Source organism: Strongylocentrotus purpuratus, unplaced genomic scaffold (genome assembly GCF_000002235.5).
Source record: "Strongylocentrotus purpuratus isolate Spur 01 unplaced genomic scaffold, Spur_5.0 spur5_scaffold_7, whole genome shotgun sequence".
NCBI lineage: Eukaryota > Metazoa > Echinodermata > Echinoidea > Camarodonta > Strongylocentrotidae > Strongylocentrotus > Strongylocentrotus purpuratus.
In genome coordinates this window covers 20319636-20336717 of record NW_022145613.1, presented here as the reverse complement: position 1 = coordinate 20336717, position 17082 = coordinate 20319636, and the positions used below count along the sequence as shown (strand labels likewise).

At 36.8% G+C, this 17082-nt stretch overlaps 3 protein-coding genes across 3 annotated transcripts in view; 2 read left to right on the top strand and 1 right to left on the bottom strand.

Annotated features, from left to right (window-relative positions):
- Positions 1 to 1770: 1770 nt before the first annotated feature.
- LOC100892400 (ubiquitin carboxyl-terminal hydrolase 37) overlaps positions 1771 to 17082 on the top strand; it is a 38337-nt gene continuing 23025 nt past the window's right edge. Inside the window, exons 1-3 of the mRNA XM_030974464.1 lie at positions 1771 to 2058; positions 5061 to 5208; positions 6027 to 6148. Of these exons, the coding sequence (XP_030830324.1) occupies positions 1849 to 2058; positions 5061 to 5208; positions 6027 to 6148 (480 nt within the window). The 5' untranslated portion in view covers positions 1771 to 1848. The remainder of the gene's footprint in view (positions 2059 to 5060; positions 5209 to 6026; positions 6149 to 17082) is intronic.
- Positions 9392 to 11413, top strand: LOC115919730 (protein TIC 214-like). Its single transcript, XM_030973744.1, has 4 exons — positions 9392 to 9704; positions 9948 to 10028; positions 10287 to 10367; positions 10726 to 11413. Exons 1-4 carry the CDS (start codon positions 9643 to 9645, stop codon positions 10997 to 10999), a joined length of 498 nt encoding a protein of 165 aa, XP_030829604.1. The 5' UTR covers positions 9392 to 9642; the 3' UTR covers positions 11000 to 11413.
- Positions 14894 to 17080, bottom strand: LOC115919729 (putative nuclease HARBI1). Its single transcript, XM_030973743.1, has 3 exons — positions 16860 to 17080; positions 16350 to 16498; positions 14894 to 15538 (listed from the first exon to the last, which is right to left on the bottom strand). Exons 1-3 carry the CDS (start codon positions 17037 to 17039, stop codon positions 15187 to 15189), a joined length of 681 nt encoding a protein of 226 aa, XP_030829603.1. The 5' UTR covers positions 17040 to 17080; the 3' UTR covers positions 14894 to 15186.

The window sequence follows — 17082 nt, the reverse complement described above, 5'->3', positions numbered from 1 at the left end:
TGTTCCAGGTTCAATTAATATAATCATTGTATCATTGAAAGAGAAAAAAAAAAAAAAAAAAAAAAAAATGCCCCCTTCACCTCTGTTAATTGCCCTATTCAAATCTGAGATGCTCGTTTTACTGTGTCAAGTGCCCCTTCCCCTCCTGCTAAGTGCTCTTTTTTATTATTTTTTTTTTATCTCTGATGAGTGCCCCTTTTCACATTCAATAACCGCCCCTTTTATTTTGACACGTGCCCCTTTTTCCTTTCTAATAAATAATCTTTTTTCTTCTTATAAGTATTTTTGAATGTGCCTCTTTTTCTTTTTAATAAAAACCACAACCCACTTTTCATTAAAGTCCCCGTTGCACCTCCAATAAATGATCTTATTGAAATCTGATCGGTGCCCCTTTTTCTTTCAAGAAAATACACATTTTCCTTGTGATTAGTGCCTCTTTTTCATTCTCATAAGTGTCCTTTTTCATATCCGGTCAGTTCCCTTTTAACAATTGATTGATTGATTGATTTTTATTCGACAAGCTTCAAACATACAACAATATACAATAATAACAGATCCAAATTTAGTCAGCTTGAACAGGATAACCCACAAAAGCTCGAGAGCTTATTTCCAGTACGTGGGGTCCCTGATATGAGTTTCTAATAAGGGACCTATCCCCTTTTCATAAATGACCCTTTTCACCTTTTATAAATGCCCCTATCAAAATCTGATGGGTTCTCCTTTTCTATCGACGAATGCCCATTTCCCATTCTCAAGTGCCGTTTTTTATCCCTGGTGTAAGTAAGAAGTGCCCCCATTTTCACCTCTGATAATTAACCTTTGTACTTTGACACGTGCTCCTTTTCTTTTCTGATAAGTGTCTTATCCCTTTCGACAAGTGTTCCCTTTTTTCACTCATCATTAAACGTGCCCCTAATTTAAAGCGACTAAGAACAATTTCCCCCAAAGCTACCTAGCTACGATCGCTCGCATGTATAGATGATAACATTATGCTACTTATCAAAGGCCTTTTCAGTCTTCCGCTATATGAGAATGAGCTAACGACCCCATCAGGATTGGGTTTTTTCCTCACTAAATAAAATATAATTTTTCGCACTGCGACATTCGAAATCTTACAAATTTTCCTCGCTCGCAGTTCGCAAATGAATATTCAAACAATCACATCAGAGCGCAAAGCAATATCTTGTTTGGTGTAGAAAGAGAAACAAAATTGAAATCATCCCTGATCAGAGCGCAAAGCAATATCTTGTTGGTGTAGAAAGAGAAACAAAATTGAAATCATCCCTGATATGATCACAATGTAAGGGTATATACCAATGTCTAAAAAAAAATGTGTATTTGCGCTTTGAATTTCCCGTTGTAGGTGCCCCCTTTTTCCAGAAAGTGCCCATTTGTGTTGGTCAACCCCCCCCCCCGCCCCTCGCACTTTGGAAGTCGCTTGGCCGCCCCCACCCGCCCGCCCCTGCCTTGGTAATACATGATATGGGGTGGAGTCAGTTCACTTGCGATGCTGCGTAGTAATAGTCTTGCCAATTTAATTTTAATTATCTCCATGCACCACGACGGTCTCCCCCTATTAAATTGCTGCAAGTCGAAAATGACGTGATCGCTGAATTCCCAGGCTAGGCATATTATGAGTTCGTCGATAATATCTTCGGCGGCTTCATAAAGTTTAGGAAAATATTTATTTTTATAAAGAGATACCGGTACATATGCGCGTGCGTGCAGATGCGATAAAAATATAATTAGAACTAGAAGCGCGCGTTTTGGTTCGCGGAAAAAAAAGTCGCCGAGAACCGAACTCGAGCTCGACTACGAAGTTCTGATTAAGCGAGATTAATCTTCGATATGGAGAAGCATCAACTTGAAGAACGATTTAAAGGAATCCTTTGCTCTGCTGGAAGCAATTCGAAGGGTAAATGGAGCCAAGTTAAGCACTCGAGTGTTGACAATTCGATGCCAGGATGGAAAGATGGCAAACTTCACATTGCAGAGTCCCATACATCCACATTTGTGCTGGTTGTGGAGTACAGGAATGCAGCCATGAAAACATTCCCGGTAAGTGTAGCCTATGCCTATGGCTATGGCCTATTCACTCAACATTCTCAAGGAGGCATAGACCTAGTCTAGTATGCTTTTTGTGTGAAATTTTGTTTTGAATATTTACTTCATTTTTGGGTATGTTTTAGTAGATTCTAGGGTATCTCCACGCAGGAGTTACGGGTCAAATTTGGGATAGGTTTATGAACTCGCGCCGAAATTTGTTCCCAGTGAATGAAAGGACAAATTCAGAACTGTAAAGATGACGTTCTCAAAAACATGTGTTGACTCACTGAGAAAACTTTGAGAAGTGTGGTTTTTAAGAGAGAAGTGAGGATAATCTTCATAATTTCTAAAGTATCTCTTGTAGTTGTACCCTGGGGCTATTTTTCATTCTTTTTTATTCCCTAGACTAGATCTAGGTCTAACTTAGATCTAGATCTAACTGTTAGAGTCTAACTCATTTAAATAATTAAAGTTTTTCTAAAATTACTATTTAGAAAATGAAGTGGATTGTGACTATGGTTAGATGCCCAAATCTAACTTTTTAATTATGAATTTGTTTATAATAAAACAAACATTAAACAAAAGGATTTTCTTTCACTAAGACAACTCACCCATCTGCCGACTCCAGAATTTCCATAAAAAAGGAGATATCCAGCTCTTTTCTATGCCTTTCCTTCTACGCCTGGCCATACGCAAGAGCCTTGAAATGATCAATTTCATGTCCCCGAAAATTACGTCGAGAATTAGACAGGCCCGAGGGAATAGGCGTGTCATTGCCCGAAAAAACAAGTTCAAAACTTTGCGTGAAAGTACATTCATCATCCGGCTAGCCTTGAATCGCTCCCACACACCGAACCACTTCAACCAGGCAAGCCGCAATTACAGGCTGAAGTTGAAATCGAAGAATTCGAACCATCAATGTATGTACGACTACTACATCTACAAGTAAAAAAAGAAGAGAGAACTAGATCTAATTCATTAATATTTACCTTTGATTGGTATTCCAATAACTTGATTTCCTCATGAGTATTCCTTATGATTTCAGTCGGAGATCTACTGTACAATCAACAAGAACGACCTCCATAATCCATGCAGCAGCTCACACTCACAGCGCTACACATGATACTACTACATGTACATATACAGGCATATCGCACATACATACGTACTACATGTACGTATACGTAGTACCTGGATCTCTCTTTCTCTATTTCTCTCTCTCTCTCTCTCTCTTTCTCTATTTCTCTCTCTCTCTCTCTCTCTCTCTCTCTCTTTCTCTCTCTAAGCTGTACGCAACAACTAACCATTTATCACGCACTCACAATCACATCATCCAATCATAGCTTTCCATCCTAACTTCTCAATTGGAGTATAGACTGCTCACGTAGACATTTTTTTACTGAAATATCTTTTTTAAACATTTTTCATATATGACTTACTGTACGAGCTCGACACTCGAGTCTCGTGCTGTGAGAATAAGGTACTGTGTGTGAGATTAACCAAATTTGTTCGGTGGGCGTTCTGACCGGAGCTCATACATATTCATATTATGATGTCGCAAGATCTCTATTTGGGGCTGGAACAATGACATCTCTGTTCACAGTTTCCTTCTCAATTTGAGATGGCTGTAGCTATCGGCCTCAAACCAACGCAAGATTGACAAAAACATTGTACTCTATCTACCTTCGAATGTGCAGTTTTTAAAAATCTGCAATTAAAAAGATATAATCTTTTTTCATTATATTTTCTAGTTGTTAAAAGTGACATTTGTGCACATCTGATATGTTAATCTCTATCAAAAGTTCTTTCTTTTAAAACGGATTCCATATTTTTAGGGTCTACCTTCTGCCATTGAGAAGGATTTTAGTGAGCTAACCTCCGCGCCCTCTAGGACCCCTCTAGTTTCCCTTATGTGCATGTTAATGTTCGTCTGCTAACAGAATTATTGGATTCAAATACGTCAAAATCTGCAAGATCGTCAACAAATGGTGAAAGACCATTACAGATCCGTGATTATAGGTATGTTGTGGAGTGTACAATTGTGTATTTGTTATAGATTTTATTCCATAGATATTTGTTTTCTTTTTTTTTTCCCCTTTTTTTTCCTTCTGATAATTTTCTGACTTGGACGACGAGCGCACAAATCGTAGGCGTAGAAGCCTTACGCCCGGGCTTTGGCCTCCCTACTATGGTTATGTCTCAGCTCCTTTTCTCGCCGATAGAATGTTATGAGATTTCTAGCTTGTAAGCTTTTCGTAAAACGGTTTAGGAAGATTAGAGATATATCTCCATAGTTGGGGTCTTGGGGAATAATTTTATTACCTTGTCATTGGTTTCAAGAAACAGGCCTCTGTAAGCTGTAGGGTAGTGTAGTTCATTGAACTTGAGTTTATGTTTCGTCAGAGTCTTGTAAGATGCTGAAGTTTAGTTTAGCCTACATGTATAATGCTAAACTTGAGTCTTAAAATAGTTATTTGAGTCTATATGTCCAAACTGTTTTTCCAACATGGCTTTAACTGATTTGTCATTACTTGGGCTCCTTTCAGGACTTGAAACCCCATCCACACATGCCATATCAATTTGATTTTGAATTTCTATTTCTCTTCATAACGTTAATGCAATCATTCCATTTGGTAAAACTGCATAGTATAAAATGCAGTGCAGGAATGAGTTGGAAAAGAACTGAAAACAATCTCTTTTTGTAATCATGCTTGAATAATCCACTCTGCACCTTTATAACATGTCCTGTAGCAAGACATTAGTTAACGTTTGTGTCTCTTTACCCAGGTATACATCACAGGAAGTTTTCCCTATAGTGCCTGCAGTGCCAGCCCTAGGAAGGCTGGGCTAAAACTACCTGTAGTGCAATAGTAGTACTTTGGAGGCACCTGGACCATGCCTGGGATGAATATGTTCACAATACACAATAAGTTTTTATTAATATTTTTATTTTCATTGCTAGCCCTCTTAGCAATAATGTCATCACTGATCATTATATTTTCCTATCATTGCAGTTGAATGTGAAGAGTACAACGTACATACCCAGTAACAAGAACCGTGCAGTGATTTCACTCAAGGAAGGTACATTAGTGAATATCATGCAAGCATCTGCCTCTGCCTTAGAGAAGATGATGGATACTATCAATGCTTTAGGCAAAAAAGGTACATATATGAAAATCCATCGTAGAGCTCAGAATTTAATTAAATTTTCTCCAAAGTATTGAATTTAAAGGTTTTCTACAATGTCCATACTGTATTCAAGACTTTTTTCTTTGTCTACTGAGTCTAAAACCATTCAGCAGGATAATTTCCTCCCTAAATTGAGTTTATAGTTGATTGTGATAAATGTCATGATAATAATGATATTTATAATAATAATAATAATAATAATATTGATAATAATCATATTAATAATGAAATCAAAGGGGAGAGAATCCCCTCCCCACTCCCCTTGTATGCATGTCACAATATACTATTTGTTTTAATTGCTTCCAAGCTTTTATGGCTTTGTGGCAAAGATTCTGTCAGTACCAATGTTATACATTTTGATCGACAGGTAGTGTGCACAAATTGCCACGCTATGCAGAGCCAAAATGGACATTTCCCTTCATTGTACAAGATTCAGAGTTTGCAAGCCATGAATATGTGATTAGTTCATTCTAAGACTGTGTTAGGTATTGATTAATTTATGTGACAGTTTGTGGGCATATACATTATAAGCTACATTTATACGTCGGGTTTAAGATTTGTAATGTCAATCCATGGCAGAGATCGGAGGGGGGGGGGCATGGAATAAGTCCCTCTCTGGCGAGAATATACCAAACCGACCCAGCCTTTTAAGGATTAAATAAACAAATTTACAGTTGTTCTGGTAACATGAAGAAATTAACAAAAATTTAACAATGACTTAAGTATTCAGTGTTTATTGTCTTAGTGAACATGATTAACAAATTATTTTGTGTATGTGTGTGTGCATGAAGGCAAGGCCGGTGGGAATGCCTCTCAGTCATGCAGTGTATCTCAGATTGACAAGACATCTCCACCTTGGGTTAAGACTCTGATTTCTCCTCAGAAGACCAAAACCTCTCGAGAGCAAGCTTTGGTAAGTTCATACATTCAATTATTTTCCACAACAATTATGGTACAATTTAAATATGTTTAAATGAGTTAAACAATAATACACAATGGCCCGAATTCACAACAGTGGTACAAAACCCCCCGGGGGTTTAAACCCCCCCCCCCCCCCTAGGTTTTTGAAACCATGGTTTAAACCCCCAGGGGGTTTAAACCTCTCTCTGATTCACCAACGATAGTTTCAATTGTACTATGGTACAATCCTAGACCGTGGATTGTACCATGGATTGTACCATGGTTTCTTTCTACTGAGCATGCTCAGTAGATCAGATGCTGTCTGCTACATCTAAAAATGGAGGGTGATGCAGCTACTGTGTGTGCAGGGATGGAGAGGACGAAAGGCAACTGGTAAGTGGGAGAGAGAAACTTCCTGATAGAGATGATAAGCAAGAGGAAGGGTATATTACTGTCTAGAAAGACTGATTATCTTACAAACTCGAACAAAGCTGGTGCTTGGGAGGCCTTGGTTGAAGCCTTCCATGCAAAGTTTGGAAGGAGATGGAGTTGCACCCAGATAAAGGATCAATGGAAAAGGATCCGGATTAATGCGAAGAAAGAGTATTCTAACTATACTAGAGAGAGCAGAAAGACAGGAGGAGGGCCACCTCCACCTGAACCCAGCAACCTCACTATCATAGTTAAGGAACTTTGCCCGTATGATTTTGTACAGCTCAGGAATAGATTCGACGATGACAACAACCAGGACCAAGAAAACATCATCGCCATAAATTCCCTGACGTCAATAGCAACTGGCCGTAATGAGTAAGTAACTAATGTTAGATCTGTATAGACTACTTGGGTGTAGAGACTGGAAGCTTAGCTTATTTTCCCTCTTTACTGATCCTTCCCATCTCAATTATGGTTCAAACTTACTTAAGATTGTTTCTCCAATACCATTCTAGGCTAGGCCTAGGCTAGATCTAATAAATGAATAATTGGTGGCAGCATTGACCAGTTCTTTACTACTTCAGGGAAGGCCATTCCAATCATTTACACTCATTATTGAGAAACTAAATAGTATAGACTCTACTGCCTAAGTCTTGTATTGAAACGTTGTTTGACTACCTAGAAATGATGGCCTCTTGTTATTGAGCCAGTGGCTATAGTTGGAAGAATTTTGAGGGATTTACTCTGTCGAAGCCGCTCAGGATATCAAATTCAATTCAGCTCTTTCTCTTTTGGCTACATGTAGATTGAGATTTTTTATGTGCAAATTTAACAAATAAAACCACTAAAATCGCTAAAAATGTATCATTCATTGCAAGATGAATAACATAAGATGCTATATAACACCTTACATTTACTAGATGGAATGAAATAAAACAGTAAACATCGAACAAGTCACGATCGTCTGCTCATCGTCACTCGTCCGAGATCAGTCCCATCCGTAGAAATTAATGTCATGAAATTGAAGCAACACCCTAGATCTAGTAATATGCCTAACGTTTAGCTGGCCGAGAAGACTCTGCATGCCTCGGCTTGTTGTTCACAGACATCACTTGCGACGTAGGGGTTACTAGCATCTAAAAGTTGGCCTGAATAGCCTCAAATAAGTAAAATTCCAATTTTCGTTGAAAGCATAATGAATTGATCATTAAATATGTTCATTGAACTACTTACAATCAGTGATGAAACGAATTTTATCTGAAAAAATATCCGTCGGAATGGAGCGTACCGGCCTCGACTAAAGTATTCTGTTAGAAGTTCCACAACTTTTTTGTGAATGGATTTTCTTGACGTGACATGCGCAGTAAATTACGTTGGTTTTTTTTTTAACCGTCATGTTTGTTCTTGAAATAAAAAATTATTAAAAATCATTGAATCCGAGGTAGATTTGAACTTATCACTTGCCTACCAATGTCCACACAAAAGTTTTATTTTTTTAAAGAAAAAATTACATCTACATTAAAAAACAAACATACAAACAAACATTCTGTTTGCCGATAGAGTTGGCGTTTGAAGAAAAAAAAAAGGACTAACGTCTGAACGTTACATTTCTTTATATGGCAAGCTAGATAGTGAAATATTAAAGCAGAAGTAACCCCCATCCCCAAACATGACTTGTCTATCGTTTGGTTCTACCTGTACTTATTTTTTTATTTTTTTATGACAGATTCTCCTTAATTGTTTTACACTGTAAATATTCCTTAAAGTTAAGCTTGTAAATGTTTAGCCTTACATGTATTGTTCACTACATTCCTTTTTAATGAAAAATGTAATCCTCTGGGGCGATTCTTTATCAAACAATAAAAATGATAGTGATAATTCAAAATGATGCCACTCCCCCCCCCCCCAAAAAAAAACAACAACAAACAAATAAAAATATATATATTGTCCATACAGAAACCACTTTCAAACAGTTGTCTAAATCTCTTATCAATTTTGTTGATACTAAAAGTACATGATTAGTAAGTATGTATTTCTTGTTTCTTTTGATAGAATTAATAGAATGAAAGAATTTCATTTTTTTTTTTGTTGTTGGTGGGGGCGGGGGGGGGGGGGGGGGGGTTAAAGCCGCAAATTATCTTTTCAGCTAAATGAAATGAAGAGAAATAGGTTCTTAACAATTTGCCATTTTTTTTTTTAGAATGACATGATTGTTAAAAATATCTGTCATGTTCTCATATATCGAGGACTCCTCGACCCTTAAGGGAAAGAGCATGACGGTATTGATACTTCATATCCACCACTCCAGAAATCATAAGTCCTCTCAGTTACCATACATAATCCACCATAATAAAATGTAATCCATTCGATGTTACAATTATGAATGTTAAAAAATAAATTAAATTTCATGTCAGAAAAGACGGAATTCCATGTTCGTTTTTTAATTTCCAAAAAATAGAGATGATTGATACTGGAATTTCTTTCCCCCTCCCTTAAATTTTTTTAAAAAGGAGGGGGGGGGGGGTACCAGAACATCCAGGGTGAATGAAAGGTTACCTATTATACATAAGATAGTTGTACGATCAAGGAACAAAAACAAATATTTAACTTAATTTGGGCAAAATTTGGACTTGGGTTATTTTTCATTCAGGATTTTTTCCCCTTTTTCTGTTCATAAAAGAGTTACTTTTCTCACATTCTCAGGTCAAGATCAACACCAACAAACACAGGACTGTCAACAGGATCATTTCTCGAACCAAGGTATTGAAGAGTACGGCATTATAAAATCAAAAATACATTTTTCAAAATAATGTCCTTTTTATTAAGAAATTGTAATACATATATATATACATTGCAGTAATATTTTCTACTTGGGTAATGTACAATCATGTTTCTTTGATAATACAATATAAGACCAGTAGGGCATACATTTTTTCCTAATGTAGTACTCTTTTAACATAACGAAATTGGATTATTTGCAGTATTATTTTTGTATATATAAACAGGTCTTCAAGTTCATGCATAACTACAAATAATTTTATTTTTTATTCCAATAGGACAACCTCATCCGAAGTTATGTCCGAAGGTCTCGCCTCCCAGCCTAGTACATCTACTGCGACTCCACGATCCCTTTCAAGGTATCCATAACTATACAATATTGAGTAATTTATTATTAAAAAAATAAAAAATTGTTATTCCTTCTTACATAACAATCATAATTTACCAAACATTGTTTTATTAATTAAAGTGTATTACATTTTGCATAACATTAGGATCAGTAGTTTCAGTACTGAAGACATTAATAAATTAAACCTGAATTCCAAAGAAAAATTCTTGCAACATTTTTCAAGTTCATGCATAACTACTTTTTATCCCAATAGGACAACCTCATCCGAAGTTATGTCCGAAGGTCTCGCCTCCCAGCCTAGTACATCTACTGCGACCCCACGATCCCTTTCAAGGTATCCATAACTATACAATATTGAGTAATTTATTATTAAAAAAAAAAAAAAATTGTTATTCCTTCCTACATAACAATTATGATTTACCAAACATTGTTTTATCAATTAAAGTGTATTACATTTTGCATAACATTAGGATCAGTAGTTTCAGTACTGAAGACATTAATAAATTAAACCTGAATTCCAAAGAAAAATTCTTGCAACATTTTTCAAGTTCATGCATAACTACAAAAAATATTTTATTTTTTATCCCAATAGGACAACCTCATCCGAAGTTATGTCCGAAGGTCTCGCCTCCCAGCCTAGTACATCTACTGCGACCCCACGATCCCTTTCAAGGTATCCATAACTATACAATATTGAGTAATTTATTATTAAAAAAAATAAAACTTGTTATTCCCTCCTACATAACAATTATGATTTACCAAACATTGTTTTATCAATTAAAGTGTAATACATTTTGCATAAAATTATCTTGTCTATTATATGCACAAAACTCTTTTTAATTTTTTTTTTTTAGCAGACAGCTACTACATATCTTTCAAAAGCTGAAGTTTAGAGAAGGGAAAATAATGTCACAAATATATCTGTGACAATCAAGGTTTAAGCCATGTTTGTTATATTTACAATAAATTAAATGTAGTAATATATGCAACGATTAACATGTATCAAATTATTCTGAATCTGAACCATACAGCAATACAGAAATCAACACTGCTCTTCTGAGGACTCCTGCTGCTAAGCGAGCATTGAGTTTCAACTCACAAAACAAGAAATGTCGGTTAGCAGAGGATAGGATGGTTGAATTGGCAGAGGAGGAGCATGCCGTAAGGCTGGACATTTTATGGAAAGAACACAATTTAAAAATAAAAGAGCATGAACTGCGTATGGAGATTATCAAAATAGAGAAACAGGTTGCTGAAGCCAAAATGCTTGAAGAACAGGGTAATACATCTCATCTAACTAATTAATCAAAAATAATTTAAGCTGTTCTGTTAAACATGTTTAATTCTACATTTAAGATATATCGTTCACATATTGATTTTAAGCGTGATTCAAATATTTCTTGCACTTCAAATGTAATTGCTAATGTAAATATAAAGTATATATAAACATGTCTTCAAATGAACAGCTGCAAAGTAGGATCTGTTTGACTCTGCAAAGGTTTTCTGTTCAACATAGTGCTACATTGATCACAAACTGATTTAACATGTGATTTTCAAATGTTTCTTGCACATAAATGCCATTGCCAATGTAAATATAAAGTATATATAAACATGTCTTCAAATGAACAGCTGCAAAGTAGGATCTGTTCGACTCTGCAAAGGTTTTCTGTTCAACATAGTGCTACATTGATCACAAACTGATTTAACATGTGATTTTCAAATGTTTCTTGCACATAAATACCATTGCCAATGTAAATATAAAGTATATATAAACATGTCTTCAAATGAACAGCTGCAAAGTAGGATCTGTTCGACTCTGCAAAGGTTTTCTGTTCAACATAGTGCTACATTGATCACAAACTGATTTAACATGTGATTTTCAAATGTTTCTTGCACATAAATGCCATTCAATACTTTGGAATTACACTGTACATATAGCAATAAATTACAACTCTCCATCGTTTTAAATTTTTGTTCTGCCTTTCCATTTATTTCACTAAATTGCTACCTACAAAAACTGACACAAAGTAACATGTTCGAGCAATTTATTTATTTTTTGGGTAATAATTAAGATCTAACATATGGCATAAAATATCTGTAATAGTAGTGACAGCAATTCACAATGAAAATTTGGTGGTATTGGCTCCAAATATTATTAATTTGAATTTTACGAGAATGAAGCTAACAGTATATTACTTCATCAACATGCTTGAGGATATTCTTAAGAGAAACACGAAGAAAAATACTCCATTAAATAACAGGTAGTGACAGCTACAGGTTTGACACCATGATGACGAGGCATCAATACCACAGTCATGTAAATCATCTAAGATGGTAAGAAAACTAGTGCAAGAAGGATGATGCAATCCCGAGGTTAAAAACATTGAGAGAAGAAATTGAAACAAGTCAACAAACAATTTTACTAGTACTACAGGTAACCAGGAGTGCTAGGTGTACCAATGAGATATGTTTAGATCAGGAATCAGTGGTAGGAAACAGCCAAATTACTTCTTCACAGGAATCACAGGATACCGCTTTATGCAAAAGTTGTTTGTTTTGCAGTGCTACATACAGCTAAACTTACATTCTTAATTACATTCTAGAGTAGTAGGAGAATGCCAGTATTGGAACGCCATAGATATTAATCAAAACCTGTTTAAATTCTGGTCTCCACACTGTCAGGTTTTTAACCTTAATCAGGCCACTAGCAGAATTTGTCCCCCCTCTTCATGTTTTGCAAAAAAGCTCTGTTTTCATGTCATTTTTTTTCTCATTTTTTTGCCATCGTTTTAAATGATTGAAATGTTAAGCGAATAGTTTAAGTTTGATGTAATTTGCAACAAAAAATATAAGCTTTTATTTATTGTCAATATTTTGAAATTTCATGTACAAATTTGGAGTTACATGTCTGATCAAATATTCCAAAAAATATAGGCATGCATAATTGCATTATAATTTTTGTTCTCATTCAAATAACATGAATATTACACAGAAGACCCATAAACAAAATATGCATTTGCGAATTTTAATTTAGCGATTTGGAGCAAAAGGATCCTATTTTGTTTGTAATACAAACAAAATAGCCAAGACCCCCCCCCCCCCTTAGAAAAAAAGACCTGACTATGATGTAGAATGTAATTGAGTTGCAAATGTAGTTGCATAAAACCCTGCATGCTGGAAAAATAACAAGTACCTTGTCAGCATCACAATTCCCGGATTTCCTCTGCAGGAACTGAAATAACCGCTGGAGGCAGAGCAGATAGTTCTGAGTGGCTACTTTAATTTAACAGTCAGACCGCTGCACGCTCGCTAATTAGCATACCATGCGTAAGTTATTGTGCGTCTCAAAACAGCTTGAGCAATAATATCCACAAACTAGAAGTTACAATATCGTGCAAGAATATTGCAGGGGATGATGTAGACTGCATTTGCGTAAGTCGATCTCCAGAATATTTCCTTCCAAATGATATGAATTGTTGATATATTTTTGCGAAATGGACGTTTTTACAGCATCATGTAATGAAGTCTCATTATTAAAATTTTATAAATTTCTCATTTATGAATATTGCAGGGGATGATGTAGACTCCCATTTTCTCGCGCATGCGCAGTTTTTTGAGCAGCCATGTTTAAAATGCCCAAAAGAGCTCCCGAAAGTCATAAAAGAGCCCCCAAAATTTGCATAGAGTTCAATGCAAAACAAACTAGAAATATCGCAATCTGTATTGCCGCGCAATGCGAATGTATCCCCCGGCAGTGGCAGCGATTTTGTGTTATCCTTATGTGGAAGGAGGGACAAAGATTCCCTCTCCTCTTTGTGAAACAAAAGGATGACGTAGAGATTGCCGCAAGTGGCTCAGACTATTGTCAAGACTAGGAGCAGCATCACCAAAACAATAGGTGTGTAGATCAGATTATGATGCATATTTAAAGAAAATTTGAAAGAAATGTGATTTGCATAGCGACACAAGATATTCCTTTAAATATGACCTTTGACCCTATAAGAGATGGAATACTGGGGGGTAGCAGCACCAAATTTGTGGAGGTCTAGAGTAAACTATAATGAACCTTAATACAAGCAGCATCACTAAAATATATAGGCTTGTAGATTATACCAAGATACACCTTTGTTCAAAATTTGAACAAAATCCCTTTAGAAATGTGGCCTATAGAGCGCACACAAACAAAAATATGGCCTTGTACCCTATAGAAGACGGAACACTGGGGGCAGCATCACCAAAAGTTATAGGCTTGTAGATTATACCAGGATACACCTCCATACAAAATTTGAAAGAAATCCGTCAAGAAATGTGGCAGTTAGAGCGCACACTAGAGTGCACACAAGACATCTATCAAAATATGACCTTTGACCCTATAAAAGACGGAACATTGGAGGCAGCATCACTAAAATCTATAGGCTTGTAGATTATACCAAGATACACCTTCGTTCAAAATTTGAACAAAATCCCTTTAAAAATGTGGCCTATAGAGCGCACACAAACCATCCACAGAAATATGGCCTTGTACCCTATAGAAGACGGAACACTGGGGGCAGCATCACCAAAAGTTATAGGTATGTAGATTATACCAGGATACACCTCCATACAAAATTTGAAAGAAATCCATCAAGAAATGTGGCAGTGAGAGCGCACACACGAATATGACGCGGCGGCGGCGGCGTAACGCTGCTGAATCCAAAGTACCCCACCGGCATACTGCCGGGGGATACAATTAAAGGGATCGTTTAACAATGTTAAATCTGATATACACGGCCCTACGTGTTATCAGTGTCTGTGATAGGGTGTAATATTGAAGCCCTAAAAAAATTGCGCTTCAAAATGATCAAGAAGTGCCTCAAAAAGTAAAAATCTTTGAGTGACCGATTTTACCATACTCGTTTTCCCCAATAGACTGTAGTGTTATGAAAACCGTCAGGTGAACGGTTTTCAAAATTTGTTATTCCAATCATAAATATCTTGATATTCAGACAGGCGATCGGCTTGTAAAAGTCATGGGGTTCCTGACTGACCTAAAGGTTTATAATTATCATTGCATCATGAGCTAAATCCAGAATTTTGATTCAGAATCTGAGACAAAAAAAGTAACCGGATCCCTTTAAAGAGTGTTATTTTCATGCAAGCAAGCTTGAAAAGTAGCCCCCAAAATTCGAGTCAACAAATTACCTGATCTTCAAACCATACAAAGAGTGATGTCTAAATTCTCAGAAATAGGGTAAAGGTACCGGTAAGCTTGTACTCGATGACAAAGTATTTCATAAGGTAATGGAGTCCAGTTTATATTTCATTCAGATTAATGAAAGAGCAGTTTTTCCTCTTCAATTCGACTTATCATTCATGCAAAATGATTAACAAGAAACCATTTTGTATAGGTAGAAACATGTCTGTGTTATTGCATATGCACGCATATTAACCGCTGGGCTTGCATACAACTACGATAAATACAGGCGCTTTTTTTTGCAGCAGCGTACTGACTGTTAATGGGTGAAGTGATCCTCAATGATCTGATCTCTCCTTAACCTACCAGCGACAGCGTCATGGAGGCCAGGAGGAAGGTGGACAAGTGGCATCTCATCGGGCTCAGGTCCTGGAATATCTTGCTCACGGCGGTCGAGAGAGATATTCCACAGGACCGAGCAAGCCACTATAATTGTAAATGTAGTGTCCACCTTCACGCTCAGATCATTGAGGCAAGGGAACCTCCTCTTCCAACGGCCAAATGTGCGCTCAATGACGCACCGCCCTCTTTTGTGGGCAGTATTGTAGCGCACATTTGGCCGTCCTTGAGGACGTAGGAGAGGAGTCAGGAGATAGGGGAGGCACGGGTACCTGAAATTTGAAGATAAAAACAAAAAATTCACTTGTTATTCCTTCCCTAAGGAAATTATAAGTACTATAGATATTCATTTCTTTAATTTACATCATAATGATATAATTGTAGAAGAAAGTAATCTAGAATATCAATCTAGCATTCCAAAACAAACTGTCTGCATTGGCTGTGTGAGAAAAATTTCAATTTCTTAAAATTTGTTGTTTAAATTGAAGTGCTTTTCAGTACAAAGTAAAATAATTATCGTGATCCGTTTCTTGCTAATGCCTGCAAGACTAGGTCCAAATCTATCCAAATGTCTCAATTTCCGCAACACTATTGCTTACTCAAAATAACAAGTATGAATTTAATAATTCAAGAAAGAATGGTCAATCTAAATTTTCATTAAACGGTATCTTTATCCTACAAAGGACTTTTAAAAGAATATGTATCAACATGTACTGCATGTCAGGCGCGGATCCAGGATTTCTTAGGGGAGGGGGCCCAACTTTTTTTTTTTGCTCCCGAAAATTTGAAAAACGCGCCGGCCAAAAATGCGCTCAGTGGGGGGGGGGGGGTAGTGAGCACATTTTTTTTTTTTTTTAATCCTCAAAAAAAAAATTCAATTTGCACCCCCCCCCCCCCCCCCCCCCCTTGAGCGCCAGGGGGGGGGGGGCCCAACCCCCCAAAAAGGTAAAAATCACGTGATTTTACATGATTTTTTTCTCAAGGGGGGGGGGCCCGGCCCCCCCCCCCTGGATCCGCCACTGCTGCATGTCTGCATTTGTGATTACAATTGGATTACCATTAACAAAACACCAATCCACATACCCACTATCTCCAAGTAGCAACTCAGTACCATCTGCCCTTGCCTCTAGCTGCTCCTTCAGTGTGCACTCTGAGAAAATCTGGGAATCGTGAGTGCTGCCAGGCCATCTTGCAACGATACTTGTCATTTTCCCAGCATGATCACAAACAACCTACCAATAAGTTGAAGAGAAAAACACATCTCAAACTCATACTGAACTTCATAGATAGACTTTAATTTCTTTATTTTCACATGCATTTCATTTCTTACATTTTCATCATATTTTTCCCAAAGTGTAATGTTGTCTAGGCTACTTATTGTAACAAATGTTTGACTCCCAATACAAAATAAAGTAACCAGTGGCGTATCTAGGGGGAGGGGGGAGAGGGGGCAAACAAGGCAAAAGTATTTTAAAAAATGAAAGTTTAATATGATGAACAATCAAAGAAGCCAACGGGGAAGTTGGAAAAATGGTTGCAAACATTTTGTAAGCTAGCAATAAAGTCAATAAGAAAAATTGTAACTAGTCTTACCTGTACATTCACAGAATACCTGTTCTTCCTGTTCATGAAGTACAGGGCTTGATACCCACCAGGACTCCTGATGTAGACATGAGTCCCATCGATAGCACCTATGACCCCTGGAAATCCGCAGTACTCGTAGAATTGCTGCTGGGTCGTTTCAATTTCATCTCTCGTTGTTGGAAACTTCATGAATTGCCTCTTCCTTCCTGCAATAGCTTCCGAAACATCTTTA

Excerpts from the sequence above, each read along its gene's own strand:
- LOC115919730 (XM_030973744.1), top strand. The coding sequence starts at position 9,643 with ATGTCCGAAGGTCTCGCCTCCCAGCCTAGTACATCTACTGCGACTCCA. Across the intron at positions 9,705-9,947 it reads ACTCCACGATCCCTTTCAAG|GACAACCTCATCCGAAGTTA; the intron begins GTATCCATAACT and ends TTATCCCAATAG. Across the intron at positions 10,368-10,725 it reads ACCCCACGATCCCTTTCAAG|CAATACAGAAATCAACACTG; the intron begins GTATCCATAACT and ends TGAACCATACAG.
- LOC115919729 (XM_030973743.1), bottom strand. The coding sequence starts at position 17,039 with ATGAAGTTTCCAACAACGAGAGATGAAATTGAAACGACCCAGCAGCAA. Across the intron at positions 16,499-16,859 it reads GGTATTCTGTGAATGTACAG|GTTGTTTGTGATCATGCTGG; the intron begins GTAAGACTAGTT and ends ACTTATTGGTAG. Across the intron at positions 15,539-16,349 it reads TTGCTACTTGGAGATAGTGG|GTACCCGTGCCTCCCCTATC; the intron begins GTATGTGGATTG and ends TTCAAATTTCAG.